General features: G+C 48.2%; 6 protein-coding genes across 6 annotated transcripts; 3 read left to right on the forward strand and 3 right to left on the reverse strand.

Annotated features, from left to right (window-relative positions):
• Positions 1-151: 151 nt before the first annotated feature.
• On the reverse strand, positions 152-854 carry FOIG_09757 (uncharacterized protein; the record flags this gene model as incomplete). Its single annotated transcript, XM_031210042.1, has 2 exons — positions 152-458; positions 490-854. 2 exons carry the CDS (start codon positions 852-854, stop codon positions 236-238), a joined length of 588 nt encoding a protein of 195 aa, XP_031060293.1. The 3' UTR covers positions 152-235.
• Positions 855-2515: 1661 nt separating this feature from the next.
• On the forward strand, positions 2516-3266 carry FOIG_09758 (uncharacterized protein). The gene has a single exon (XM_031210043.1). It carries the CDS (start codon positions 2601-2603, stop codon positions 2940-2942), a length of 342 nt encoding a protein of 113 aa, XP_031060294.1. The 5' UTR covers positions 2516-2600; the 3' UTR covers positions 2943-3266.
• On the reverse strand, positions 2529-4433 carry FOIG_09759 (uncharacterized protein). The gene is made up of 2 exons (XM_031210044.1): positions 3883-4433; positions 2529-3833 (listed from the first exon to the last, which is right to left on the reverse strand). Exons 1-2 carry the CDS (start codon positions 4394-4396, stop codon positions 3256-3258), a joined length of 1092 nt encoding a protein of 363 aa, XP_031060295.1. The 5' UTR covers positions 4397-4433; the 3' UTR covers positions 2529-3255.
• Positions 4434-4629: 196 nt separating this feature from the next.
• On the forward strand, positions 4630-5550 carry FOIG_09760 (uncharacterized protein; the record flags this gene model as incomplete). The annotated part of the gene is made up of 1 exon (XM_031210045.1): positions 4630-5550. One exon carries the CDS (start codon positions 4630-4632, stop codon positions 5548-5550), a length of 921 nt encoding a protein of 306 aa, XP_031060296.1.
• Positions 5551-5732: 182 nt separating this feature from the next.
• On the forward strand, positions 5733-7097 carry FOIG_09761 (uncharacterized protein; the record flags this gene model as incomplete). Its single annotated transcript, XM_031210046.1, has 3 exons — positions 5733-5839; positions 6476-6679; positions 6740-7097. The coding sequence occupies 3 exons, from the start codon at positions 5733-5735 to the stop codon at positions 7095-7097; spliced, it is 669 nt and encodes a 222-aa protein (XP_031060297.1).
• An 82-nt stretch (positions 7098-7179) lies between these two features.
• FOIG_09762 (uncharacterized protein) lies at positions 7180-12423 on the reverse strand (the record flags this gene model as incomplete). Its single annotated transcript, XM_031210047.1, has 19 exons — positions 7180-7553; positions 7654-7749; positions 7809-7829; positions 7892-7969; positions 8032-8903; positions 8968-9025; positions 9094-9159; positions 9212-9398; positions 9450-9563; positions 9642-10201; positions 10266-10347; positions 10418-10433; positions 10487-10605; positions 10652-10715; positions 10763-10913; positions 10969-10988; positions 11047-11798; positions 11850-11950; positions 12004-12423. The coding sequence occupies 19 exons, from the start codon at positions 12421-12423 to the stop codon at positions 7257-7259; spliced, it is 4074 nt and encodes a 1357-aa protein (XP_031060298.1). The 3' UTR covers positions 7180-7256.
• Positions 12424-13420: the final 997 nt, after the last annotated feature.

Consider the following 13420-nt stretch of genomic DNA (forward strand, 5'->3'; position numbering starts at 1 on the left):
CCAGTACCCTCCCCCCCTAACTCAGCAAGGTCCAAAGGGTCATAATTCTATACATCTCACTCTTGGCTGCCCTCTCAATTCCCATGTAATACCGTTTAACCACAAAGTGCACCCAGAAGCGGGATAGTTCCTGCTCCAAAAGGAACCGTCTCTCCGATAATTGCTCCAAGCTTCTCAACAATCGACTTGCAATCTCCACCCGAAGTAATTCCAGTAAGACCATCAGTCTTGGCATTCATCCAGCCATATTGATTGCAGTTGTTGAAGATCGCAGACTGATGGAAGTTGGGAGCATATCCCTGCCAGGCCTTGACACGAGAGCATGCTCGTCCTCCACTGGGGCACGCAACCTCCTCAGACCAAACTTGGTTTCGCCCAGACGCATCGGCGAGAGATTGAGCAAGAGCATTACGCATGTCCCACCCTGAGTAAACGCCTTGAGCACTGACTTTGATATCCTTGGAATAGATACCAGTAGCAGTAACGTACTTTGTACTTCGGGCCCAGTCACTACCACTATCGCATCCTCCTTCATGGCACAGATCATAGACGTGATGGAACAAATCGTAGGGGTTGAAAGAACCAAACTTGACAAAGTTCTTGCCGCTGGTGACGACGGTGTGCATGCCAGCGCCGTGGCAACTGTATCGCTTGGCATGGTTGGTCTTCTTGGCTTCGACGTAGTAAGGGTTGTCGAGGAGACGGTCCTCACAGTTCTTTTCAGCGAGACATTTCTCGAGGATAGGACCACCAAGCCAGAAGCTAAAGTCTGTCTCGGGGTTTTGAGCTGGAGCGGGCGTAGCAGCTGCGAAGGCTACTGAGCTCAGAGCGAGAAGGGCAGTTGAGACGAGCATTGTGATGATGAGATGGTATCGAGCTATCGTAAGAGAGGAGAGAGTAGTCAAGTTGTCTGAGGATGAGGACAAGAAATAAGTCAATAAGGGCATTAGTCACGTATTTATACACGGTCCTCGAGGCTCACCGCGGTTGTCAAGCCTGTTCAATTTCTTTCCATTGCAATGCCATGACACGTGCAAGGCTGAGCATAGCTTGACGTCTAATAATCCAACCTTCCTTTTTTGCACGAAAAGCTAGGTTAAGAGTGCATTAAAACAAATATCGTTCCATCTAATCAGGATCCCGCATCGTGAAAGCCTCTCAATTGAGCAGCTCTTGGCAGGGGATATAGTACTAAATGGTCTCGACTGCCGGGGCCGGCAAGGATTCGGCATTGACGCTTGGCAGAAGCTTGTTCCTAAGCTTGTATTTTCGCTTATTTTTAACCACCATTGTGCTTTTTGCGGCTGATGACCCTATCACGGGTCTGTATTCATGCTGTAAAGTCGGCCGCTTTGGTGGAGTTGTTTCACGGCAGACCTTGCCACTTATTGGTCTGTCAGCAGCTTACTTAAGGGACTTTTGCCGAGCTTCCAGGCAAGGGGAGGCAAGGAAATTTAAGACCTTTATCCTAAGTGACGAAAAGGGTTAGGTAAGTTTAGTGTATCTCAGTATATATTTAGACCAGTTAATTTTGGCACCTTGTTTTAATGTCAGAACCCGAGGCTAGGGTCCTTGCTGGCTTGGGGCGATAAGAATCTTATCAATACGAGATAAGATAACGAAACGCAGGGCATGTTTCATTTTGGTTATTTATAACTGGGGCTTGGAGATGATACCGTGGAATCGAAGTAACATCGCCTGCTTTGACTGGGCTTTTGTTTCTCAGCCGCACCGGTTTTGCCTCGGCGTCGCCGTCCATAAGTGGGAGTCAGGCTTGGCAAAAGAAGAGGACCCGATACTCTGTACTAATTTTATCATAGCATCTGTTTCAGGTCTTTGGCAAAGGCGATGAATATTCATAATTACCCTATACCCGCATCTTAGGCATTAAAATAATCTCTCTATAAATAATAGTAAGAAAGTGGTAATGCTCTGCATGTAGAATAATACTAGTGTCTGTCTTTTAGTCGCTGCCTCCAAGCCGTAGTGGCGAGTTATGCGTATTCATTCCTTACATGTTAACTGAGCCGTTACAACTTGTTGATACGTACCATTATCGCGAATACAAGATATCTACAAAGTCAAAAGAACCATCTCGAATTTGAGTAGTATTACAGCAAAATTTATACTATAGAATCTCGACTAAATAAAGTCTTTTACACTCTTATCACTTCCAATAATTTATAGAGTATCCCGTCGACGCCAGCGTGGAAGAGTTATCAAGAAGAGAAACTTTACAAGCAAAGACCCTATTAGCGAGGAGCATTGCAATGCGGGTGGAGTTTTCGGCAGGATTATCCGACCTGGCCAATACAGTACTTCCATGAAAACACCTTCTATCTTCGGGCCGTCGATCTATCAAATAATGAGTCCTGTCTGTCTCCATATGCCCGATAAAGGGAAGTCGGCAAGGGCGGCAGGATAAAGGTTCAAAGCGATCATCATGTGATAACTAAATGATCTGATACCTGGTGGAGCATATATACCGCGGCTGAACTTCACCTGCACACGCCAATAAAATTGAAAAACAGGAACAAACCATAAGTTGAAAACACCAACGGCTCTTACTAGAACCCCGAGGCTTTCGAATTTCCAGCGTCATGCCACCTTTCGCTCTTATGTTCAAGTTCGCCACATTCTTCATTTGTAGAGCAGTGGCATTTCTCTCTCCCCGAGATGCAATTCACATCGATGATCTTGAGCGCTATGACGCGTTTATGAAAACAATGGCCGGGAATCAGTATCTCCATTTATACCCAGGGAATCAAGCCATCAAACTGGATGTCTACGAGTACCCATCTGACGAACTTGTCAAATCTGGCGAATTTAAGCCAAGCGCAAAGGCCGATGCCTACTGGGAACAGGAGAATGAGTTCGAGAAAGAGTTTTTAGTACGGCAGGAATGTCACAAGGAGGATGAATTAGAGTTCAAGATGATGTGATTAAAGGAGGGGCAGGAGCCTCTTATACAGAAGGGTGTAGACGCATGCGATCAGAATTATTGCCCAGGTATTCTCATCGTACTGTCACCTTATCAAGGTGGACTGGAATCAGAAAGAATATATAGAAAGATTATAAAGTAATCCCCTTCATAGCTAACCAACCTTTTGCCTCAGTAAGTCCCATCAACGATGTTAGACATATCTTGCCAAAAGCATCAATGTCATCCTTCTGGGCATCGTGGATTATCGTCTCCAAGAAATTCGGTCCGTTAATCGTCAGCTAAAGACACAACAAACAAAACTCAATGTTGACTTACGCGCTCACATTTATCACGAAGTGTTTCTTATTTCGCCACGCCAGTGCAAAGTCAACAGCATCTTGAGCTTTCCATAAATGCGCAGACATGGTGACAGACCGATTCACAGCGATGTTTTTATTCTGGCCGCATCTATTACCTGACTCGCCTTTCATGAAGTAATATGTCAACATGAAAAAGTTTATCATGCCGAGGGTTCTTTTGGCTGATTCTTGGAAGATCCAGTTTGTCCAGAAGGCTTGTGCTGCAGAGGCAGGATAGAGGGGAATGAGATCTGCGGTGTGATCTGGTGAGTCTGCTGTTTCATCGAAAGCGATGTAGGGGATGAGGGCGTTGGATGCTTCTTCGAGGTGAGGCATGGTAGATTCGTAGATGGCATAGGTTCGGGAATCATTATCTTGTAGGCGGAGTACTTGATATATGAAGAGGGCCTGTGCATATGCCAGAGTTTCTAGTGGTGTCATTGCTGGAGAACTGGAAAGAAGTTCTTGTACACGACTTTCCACGTTGTCGCGGATGACTCTGGCGTTGAGATGATTCTTTGCTGCATGGAGTGCAGCAGAAGATACCGCATCTGTATTGACATGTTATGCATGAGTTGGCGGGACACGGATTCTACTCACGTTGCATAGATTTAGGCATTCCCTCATCATACAAGTGCGAATGGCACCAGGGCGTCTGATTCTCCGAAACCATTTGAGAAGGGCCCTTTAATATTGTATCCATAGCATACTGAAGCCGGGACGTAATTGCCCTTGTAACTTGAGGAACAGTAACAAGCTGAGACCTATTCAACGCATTTTGAGCCGTGGTTGAAAGCCGCGGCGAAGACCAATTGGAAGCATCGCAATCTAACGAAACTTGGAACAGCTGGTCTGTAAAATCGTCCGTCGGTTCCAGAATCGAATCAAGCATCCCAAGGCATGATGGCGTAAGCGAACCCTCAATCCCAGAAACTGGAATCACGGGCTGTATACAGCTGACGCCCTCGCGCTGTGGAGGCGCATAAGGATAATGGCAGTGGATATTCCGCTGAGCGCAGCGCTGACACGTTGGACGCGCTAGATCGCATCTCCGCCGCGCCTTTTTGCAGGCCTGACAGGACTTCCGTCGGGCTGGCGGGTCGCTGCGCTCCATGGATGATGGGTGAGATGGAATTTTGGTGTTTGGCGAGGAGGTAAGATGGTGGAAGTGCGCTGAGGGACCCAGAGAGCAGCGGAATTCCGCTCATCAGCCCCACAAAAGGACGACGGAGTAGCGCATAGCAGACGTACTGTACCTCAAAACAACGAGATATAAAACAGCCTGACCGTCAACAATTAAAAGTATTTTTTTTGTATCATAGTCAAGTAAACATTCAGTCTATTACCATGTCTCTCCCCACCGTTTACGTCGTCGCCGCTACAGGCACCCAAGGCTCAGCAGTATGTCGCCACCTCCGCCAATCAAACTGTTCTGTCCGTGCTACAGTGCGAAACATCGAGTCCCCTCAAGCCCAAGCCCTCGCTAAGATCGGCGTCGTGTTGAACTCTGGCAATTGGGACGATGAAGAGGCCCTTACTGCCGGTCTTACAGGCTGCAACAAGCTGTTCCTTGCTCTTGGGCCCAACTACAGCAATCTTGACGATGAGCGTATCTGGGCTCAGAGAATTATTGCACTGGCTAAAAAGGCGGGCGTTGAAGATGTTGTGTACTCGAGCTCTATTAGCGCCGATGCTCCTGAGAAGCGCACGCTTCTTCCCCCTAGTCACTTTCTCTTCAAGAGCCTTTTCATCAAGAATGTTATTGAAGGGCTTGTTCAGCGTGCTGGATTCAAGCACTGGGCTATCATCCGTCCAGGGTTTTTCATGTCCAACCTCCTCGCCCCTAAAGCTCGCATCTACAGCGACTTATTCGAGCGCAACACCTGGTTGACCGCCCTAAAGCCCGACACCAAGCTCAACCTCGTCGACCCGCAAGATATCGCTAAATTCGCTTTCGCCGTCTTTAACGAGCCTGAAAGATTTAATGGGGAAGGAATTGACCTTGTCAGCGAGAGGTTGACGGCCGTGCAGATGATGGAGATTCTGGCTGATGCGACTGGGCGAGACATGAAGGCTGAGTTTTACACTGATGAGCAGGTTGCTCAGGCTATGGATACAAACCCGTTTATTGGATCGCAGGTATTCTTGAGGGATGGAGAGAAATGCGTTGACGCTGAGAGGGTCAAGACGTGGGGAATTGGATTGGGTAGCTTCAAGGAGTTTTTGGTCCGCGAGAAGGATGCCGTGTCTGAGACATATGCCTTGTAGGGCAACCAACAGATCGGATGCAAGTTCGGATACCAGCGATAAGACGCGGGAACAAAGATTGTTAAATTTACAACTCTAAGATTCTATACAGCAGGGATTTGATGATAAATAATGCTCATGTGGTGCCCAGAACGATACTATTATCCTTCATCTTATGGCAGTATCTGTCAAACACACCCGCGATGGCTACTGGCACATGTCATAGCATGATGGGGCTCACAGCCGTCCAGTATTTCCGCAACTTCAAGCGTTACTCAAGACCACCAGCCTCTGAATCCGAAATTTGTTGGTAGGTGGAATGAAAATACAATTGTGCAATGTAGGGATGAAAATTTTCTCTTGGCACTTCTGAGTGGCTAGCTGATCTCTCATCTCTCCTTTCGATCGCCTCATGGCGGCTGAGACATCGGCGGCTCCTTATTTTCGTGCCTCAAGTAGTCCCCATGATCCCTCTCTTCATTTACCTTGTGTAACCTTTCGTCACATCAGAAGCTCTACCAAGCTTAGAGATGAAGAGAGACATATTCTTCGCAGCTCTACTGAAAGCCGTAGCTGCTTCCCCAGAAAACGATCTTGCGCCGAGGGAAGCAGAGACATATTGTGTAACTTATCTTTCGACTTATCTTGCTGCGATTCCGAACAACAACGGACCCTTCAGTTCGATCGATGGAGATGCAAATGCACCAGATACAGGAGATAGAGAGACCGGCAGGTTTCTTTTGGCTCCGTCAATTCATCCGACATTTGGGAGGAATACTTCCATTGCTACTACAAGCACAGTTATGTCCTAAGAATGCCTCGAAATTTAGAAGACTCATTTAATTGTGCATAAATCAGATTCGAGGTCCTCACGGATCGATCAAGAGACCTCGCAGTTAGCGGAATTTGTGTCAGGGTCTTCGTCCGTGGATCTACCACTATCAAGCGACGAAGCACTTACAACACAGTCGGAAATCTCTACCACGGCGGATGAAACAACCTTCGAGGCCACTACAACTCCAGAGCCTCCAACAACTACTGTCGACGCTTGTGTGGCAGGCATAACCTCAGTTGGAGGCTCACCTCCCTTGCAAGATCGTATCGATGACTGTGAAGAGTTCAATGTGATCACCGTCAGCCCATACACAGTGTAAGTCCTATCAAACATCCCAAAAATTCCATTAGCAATTGAATAATAAGCCTGTCAAAGTACCGAGACCATTTTATCCAAGCGGTGGGAATATCGCATCCCAACAGGCTGGCCCACTGCAAGACCCACCAACAAACAACTTGTTCGCCGTCAAGACCCCGAAGCTACTACCATCTTCCCAAGCGAGACTCCCGCTTATGCTACGTATTGTGACTCGGCTGAGAAGTATTATGATGCGTGCTCTAGCGCTGGTGTTACTGCTGTGACGACTACTTTGACGACACCTACTGAAACCGAGACGGAAGAAGAGCCTGCGTGTCGTGGTGCGTCGATGGTGAAGAGGGCGGGTGAAGGTTTGGGATATCAGTTTGAGGATGATTGGGATGTTATCCGTATGCTTGGGTGGAGATATTTCTGAGCGGTTACTAGAAGACTTTCTTTTATTGTCAGGATGCGTGATTATACAATGAATCTTTTCTTATTGATACAAGATATTCCTTCTACAATGATAATGAGATGAGAGATCACCCAATATCATGGAATGCTAGTCTAAGTTAATCTAAGTGGTAACCTGCATTTACCAAAGCTCCTTAGAAATCTCGCAATAGAATCTCTCATCTTCCTTCAGCCTATAAAATGAGATAAAGCATTTGGGGTATGCGATAGGGTTTTTGATGTCCAAGTCCTTTTGGCTAGGCACCGAGGGCTCACCATTATTGCACTCGTAATTGTTGATAAGCGCGGCCTTGTAGTCGTCCACAACCTTCTCCATCTCAGTGATCTCGGAAACGAAGTCGTCGTTATATAGAATTCCGAACCGTCGAATCGTTCCCCCCTGATAACGGTGGTCACTATGTCCGAAGCATATGCAGCGCTATAAAACGACACGACTTGTTAGTTGAGGTGTACGATTGGGGGAGGGAGTCTAGTATAGCTGGGTATCTTCATTGACGGGTGAACATCAAAAGTCATACCTTATCATGCCAGATACATCCAGGCAACTTCTTAGTGCAGACTTCCTCTGTTAGCTTTTGCGTCCAATCTGTTGGATCTTTCGGCTCAGTTCTTCGCTGTTGCATATAAAAGTCAGAGTGATATTAGGAAGGAGCAGAAGGTAAGGAAAACGTACCAGGCTGCACTCATCGTCGGGCTACCAGGGAGGAAGGTCAAGTCAGCGAAGCATTTTGAAGAGGAAGGGAAGCGAATACATACATGGCTCGCCATTAAAGCATACCACCCATCAATTTTGCCATTGCCATTCATAAGCGCTCTCGTTTTTGCAAACTCGAGCTGCGATAAAGGTCAGTTCGACAGGAACACAAACAATCAGCCGACAAAGAACAGCAACGTACCCATTTCTTATGCGTGCCCTCGACGTATGTCTTCATCGCCTCTGTGACAGCCGGCTCTGATAGCCACTGGCCCTGATCAAAGTTGTCGAGAACAAAGTCCTCGGCGGTAGTGTCCTTGATTTCATCAGGCAGCTTACCTGAGAGGACTCCCTCGACATATCCGTTGGTAACGTTGAGTATGGCACCAAAAACCTTACCGTAGGCGTTCTCCAGGTCGTCCTTGAGATCTTCCTTGGTGACCACCTTGCTGAAACTTCCACTGTTGGCAGACGCCTGGGCGAAGGCGCCCGACAAGAAAGTCAGGGAGCCTGAGATGCCAGGGGCTTTTGCTCCAAGGCCGGCGCCTGAGGTAAGGATGCCAACCAGCATGTTGAGGATCAAAGCACGGTCGTCGCTGGGCGGTTCACCATACTTATCGACGATATCCTTGATACCGCCTGATAGCTGGTCAATACTGAAGTTGACAGACTTTGTCCAGATCTTGTGAAGAGCACTGAACAGATTGGAAATCTGTACATGGACATAAAAGGCTTCGGGCGGCGTGTACGTTGTGCAAGCCGTTGCGCCAGGTCCAACACACGTTGTCGATCCGAGATCCTTGCAGTCCATTGTTGATCCGCCCTGCTGACCACCGGCAATGACGGCCTTGAAGAACTTATCTGTCCAGTTCTCGGCCTTGTTCTTGGTGATGAAGTCCTTGAACCACTGGGCCGCACCGCTCTTGGTCCATGTCTCGGATATCTTGGCTTGGTCCTTGGAGTCGAAGTTCATCTTGCAAATCTTGTCGCTGTCCACGCCCTTCTCAGGTAGATCTATTTCCTTGATGTCATCGCCTACGGAACCGCCACCTGTCTTGGGTAGACCAGGGTCCTCTGTAATTAGTAATGTAAGATTAGTATAAGACACAATGCCATGTAAAGAGTGATGATTACTTACTGTCTGCAGGAGCATCGTCTCCACCAGTTGAGCCACATTTGTTCCAGTACGTCCATGCCTGGTTTCCAGGTGTCAGCCACGCCAACACCAACTTCAAAAGAGCAGCTTTTGAGCTCAATAACAAACCTTGTTCGTTGACGGATCAAGCTTGACCATATCAGCTCTTCCTAAACCGCCTTGGTTGGTAAAGTGCTAAGTATAATGGATCAGCCAGCAAGCATCAGTCATAGAAGTATCAACCCACCATGTTCTCGCCCCGGTCAATGGGGTTGTAGAGCATTCCGCGGTTGGTCCAAGAGAAGGAACTCCCTCCTTGAGCTTTGTGCCCATTGTTGGTAAAGACATTGACAGCTCCCGTGTACTTGTCGACATGTAGAAGATCAGCTCGTCCAGACGCTTCCACGTCGGCAAACCGTATGCTAGCTCGATCCCTTGAGGAGTAGTGAGTAGAAGCAGGCGTAGTTGCGGGAATTGTAGCTCACCATCCCTCTGAGAACTTGACCTGGCCAACGGATTCTAACCCGGAGGCCTTGTTAAGCCAACCCGTAATGAGTCCGTTCTTCTCAATGCACAATACATCAGCTCGCCCATCACCGCTGGTAAGATTTGTTAGTCCTCGACATGGCCAAGTTGGAGGCGGGCCATGGACAAGATGTTGCCTATGGAGGACTTACTCGATGTCGTGAATCCTCATTCCTAGATCGAATATACCGACACCCCAGCCTTGGTTGCAACCGGGCGATGCATGAAGAGTATTGCTGTCAAACGTCATGCGGCCAGACGCCGTTTGGTAAGTATTCTGATAGATAGTCAGAGCCCCAGTTGCCTTGTCCTGTACAATGATGTCACATTTGCCATCGCCCGTCCAATCGGCCAAGTGTATGCCGTTTCTCGGTCCGGGAACCCTGAGGTCAAACGAGATAGCATGGCCCCATGCAGGCGGTGAGTGGATGTTGACGTTGATCTCATCGACCCTACCGTCTTGATAGATCCAAACGAGGTCGTCGCTGCCAGAGTTGCGCATATCGCAGTAATAGCTGCCATCGGCTTTGAGCTTCGTGCCGCCCTCTCCCTTGTTCTCCCAGACAAGAACATCATAAGTATCTTTCTGTTCCTTGAGGAGAATATAGTCGAGGCGGTTGGAGCCGTAGATGCGCCCAAATTTGATGCTGTCTTGGACGCCAGTGGAGCTTTGACCGGCGTGCGTAAGACCTGCAGATCTCCAATTGGGCACCTGTTGACTGTTGTTAATAAAGGCATGCTTTCAATCTTGATCATTCTTTGTATCTTAGACTCACTATTCCCTTGCCTGTTCCTCTATTGTTGACCCATGTTCGGACATTGCCATTACCACCTATGTATAGGACATCGCTCCGGAAGCTACGTAGAAATGTCAGTATAGGCATTGCCAGCCTTCACCCGTCAAACTTCAGGCGTCAATGTGACATACTCTCCGTTGATATCCGCTGCCGCTTCTGTTAGAGTCTTGGTCAAGAAGTGATATCAGGATAGCACTTACCAAGGATTATACCGGACTTATCCGGGAGATCGATGTCAAAGACAGTGCCACGGATTCCATCAACTGTGCTGAATCCCTGCCATTGTGGTTTATCACCCCAGCCACCATTCCGGGAGCATCTGGCACTGTCAGCTATCAAACCTGCCGTGATCAGAGATTGCTTACCCAATCTCGCCTGCGGACTTGACGAGGCAAAAGTCCGCTCTTCCATCGCCGTCGATGTCTGGAACTCGAATCAGTAACAGGGCAAGAGGGATGATTGCAACAACCACTGACCTGCGATGCGTACATCGGTTGCTTTCAAGCCACCAAAATCGCCAATAATTTGCCCGATACTTTCGAACTTTGGGGGGTTCCCGCCACGATTGAGTGAGGCCCACACAGCGTTCTCCTTGATGCAGAAAAAGTCATCCAGGCCATCATTGTTCTTCCATTTGTCAGTCTCTTCCAGGTCAAAAGCGTCTTATTTTAGTTATGCTCACAAGATCGGCGAATGCATAGCCTGATTAAAACCACTATTAGCATCGTTTCGGAACTGTGCAGCACCTGAGAGTACTTACGAGGACCCAAATCACAATTCATGTCAACGTCAAACTGTACGGACTTGTCAAACTTGCCTCCTCCCAGGTTCTGACGGAACCAGTATGCGTTCTTGTCCTTGGTATTGTGGTAAACGCGGATCCAATCATCGAGAGCGGCCGTGCGAGCCGCATTGGGGTCGCCTTTGACAATATTGGCAAAGAAGATGTGCCAAGGGATTGCATCAGTAATGGATTTGGGATCACTACCCTTGTCGATAGCGGCGCTGTCAATAGTCCCGCGCGCAGTGCTCGCATGAACGTAGTTGCCATCATCGTGGCCACTCCCAAGTTGAGACTGAGCGGGCAGGCCCGAGTTTCCAGCAACCTTTTTGCACTGGTTGGTCTGTCCGGTGGTTGCATCGTTGATACCGCTGACTGCTGCCGGTGGCTGGATGCGATCCTCGATCTGGCTGATGGCATCCCACCAGACCCCAGCAAACCACTTGTAGCCATCGTCGGTCGGATGATCGTTGTCCGGCCCAATGTCGCTCAGCTTCATGACATCGCGTATATCAGCGAGTCCGATGCGGGTTCCCTTCTTGTATCCCTTTGCCACGCTCCTAATTTGCCTGCTGATGTCTTTGGTGCAGGCATCTCGGTCCGGATCTCCGTTCCTGAGGAGGGTGGATAGAATGACTGTTACGCCAGGGACGCTTGCGAATATGTCATCTACCATTTCTTTGGTTCGCTCGCCTGCTTTGCTCGGATCACCTCCCTTGTTGCAGTCATTCCTGTAACCATGTCAGCTGAGCATATCGAACATATCAGCATGATGTACTGACAATCCTGCGTTGATAAGGACCAAATTGGGTTTCATCCACTTGCTTTCTTTCCAGGCGCCAAATACGGAGTTGATCATCCAACCAGGATGGCCTTCATTGTCCTGACGAGTGTTAGCTCTGCCACTGCATAAAGCTCCAAGCTTGTTCAACTCACCGAGTCTGCCATAGTACCATCCCTCTCCGATCCTACCATATTGACTTTCCAGCCATGGAAACGGAGCTGAGATCGAAGCCACTTGCGGTAGCCGTTGCCATCACTTGACTTGTAGCCTTGAGTGATAGAAGCACCAAGTGGCATTACTCTCAGGTAAAAGTCCTTGGCAGCTCTGCGATCAAGGCCGGACGTGTGATCAACCGTGGCAGTCAAGTTGTCGAATCCGTCCGGGTCTAAGTCAGTAATGCTCGTCGACTCTTGAGAGTCATGGCCTCGAACGTCCAGGTGATTGACATCGGGCGCATTGCCGCTCCCATGGGGTGAGATGCCATCTGTGGGATGAGAAACGCTCACGTGTGGGCAAAGAAGAAGGCCAAGTATGATTAAGACGGCGGCATCGCCGCTGCGAAGTACCCGCATGCTCACGCCTCGATGCAATTAGCTTAAAAAGAAGCTTAAAGGATGTTTCTGAAAAATGGAAGATGTAAGCTTTGCAGCTTTATACCAAACCCATTCTCACTTCCTCGAGATGGTCTCTCGCGAAATTCCTCAATACGGTACGTCTTCTGCCCCTGGGTGGTTATACAACCCTCAAAGGATTCACATCCTACAATACTGAGATGACCATGCCCTTGCTTCTGACTAAGACAAACATATCTATGGGCCCGTAAGTCTTGGCATTGTCCGTTCCGATCCCTCTATGATTGGGTTGCTCGTTCCGGCCCTTGCATCATTGGCTTGCTCACAAGCGAGACAAGGATGGCGATGTATCCATTTGATTACTGAACTCCGCACCCATCTCAAGAACAACCAAATTTGGCCGGAACCTTTGAACTACTTCCTTCTTCTTCGAGTTGCATCTGTGTGAAACTTCGTTTTCTTTAGCCTAATGATTTACCTCGGCGTCTGAGTTAGACAAAATTGGATAAACGACCGATGATTCTAGACCTCCGGGACTACCAGAAGATTGGACGGTAGTGACATCTGTATCAAATGGGTTGTGATGACTCTCTCATAATACGCTCCAGAATGATGTTTTCATATGAACGCTTTAGGTTCGTAATTAGTTTTAATAATATTATAATGAAACAGAGATCTTGCATTGATTCACGTTCTACTTTTCTCTTGGTCGCATTTCTCGTCTTGCGCTCAGTTGAAACAACCCTATCAAACAGCTTTTACCATAAGATTGGTCGGGTGGATGAGTAGGACCACCTTTCCCTCAGCAGTGTAAATTTAACCTTACGGATGCCCTGCAGAGTCTTTCGGGAGGATGATCTTATGACCTGACATTCTGATAGAGCCGTGCCAGAAAAGGAAGCATAGCCACGTGCGCTACATGTTAAACCGCCAGTCAACCACGCGCCTTTCCTGAGGTCGGCTATGCCTGGAATAAGAGGGAGATACTATCCGTGCC

This window comes from Fusarium odoratissimum, assembly GCF_000260195.1.
Source record: "Fusarium odoratissimum NRRL 54006 unplaced genomic scaffold supercont1.16, whole genome shotgun sequence".
In the NCBI taxonomy this organism is placed as follows: Eukaryota; Fungi; Ascomycota; class Sordariomycetes; order Hypocreales; family Nectriaceae; genus Fusarium; species Fusarium odoratissimum.

Excerpts from the sequence above, each read along its gene's own strand:
- FOIG_09759 (XM_031210044.1), bottom strand. The coding sequence starts at position 4,396 with ATGGAGCGCAGCGACCCGCCAGCCCGACGGAAGTCCTGTCAGGCCTGC. Across the intron at positions 3,834-3,882 it reads AATGCCTAAATCTATGCAAC|ATGCGGTATCTTCTGCTGCA; the intron begins GTGAGTAGAATC and ends ATGTCAATACAG.
- FOIG_09758 (XM_031210043.1), top strand. The coding sequence starts at position 2,601 with ATGCCACCTTTCGCTCTTATGTTCAAGTTCGCCACATTCTTCATTTGT.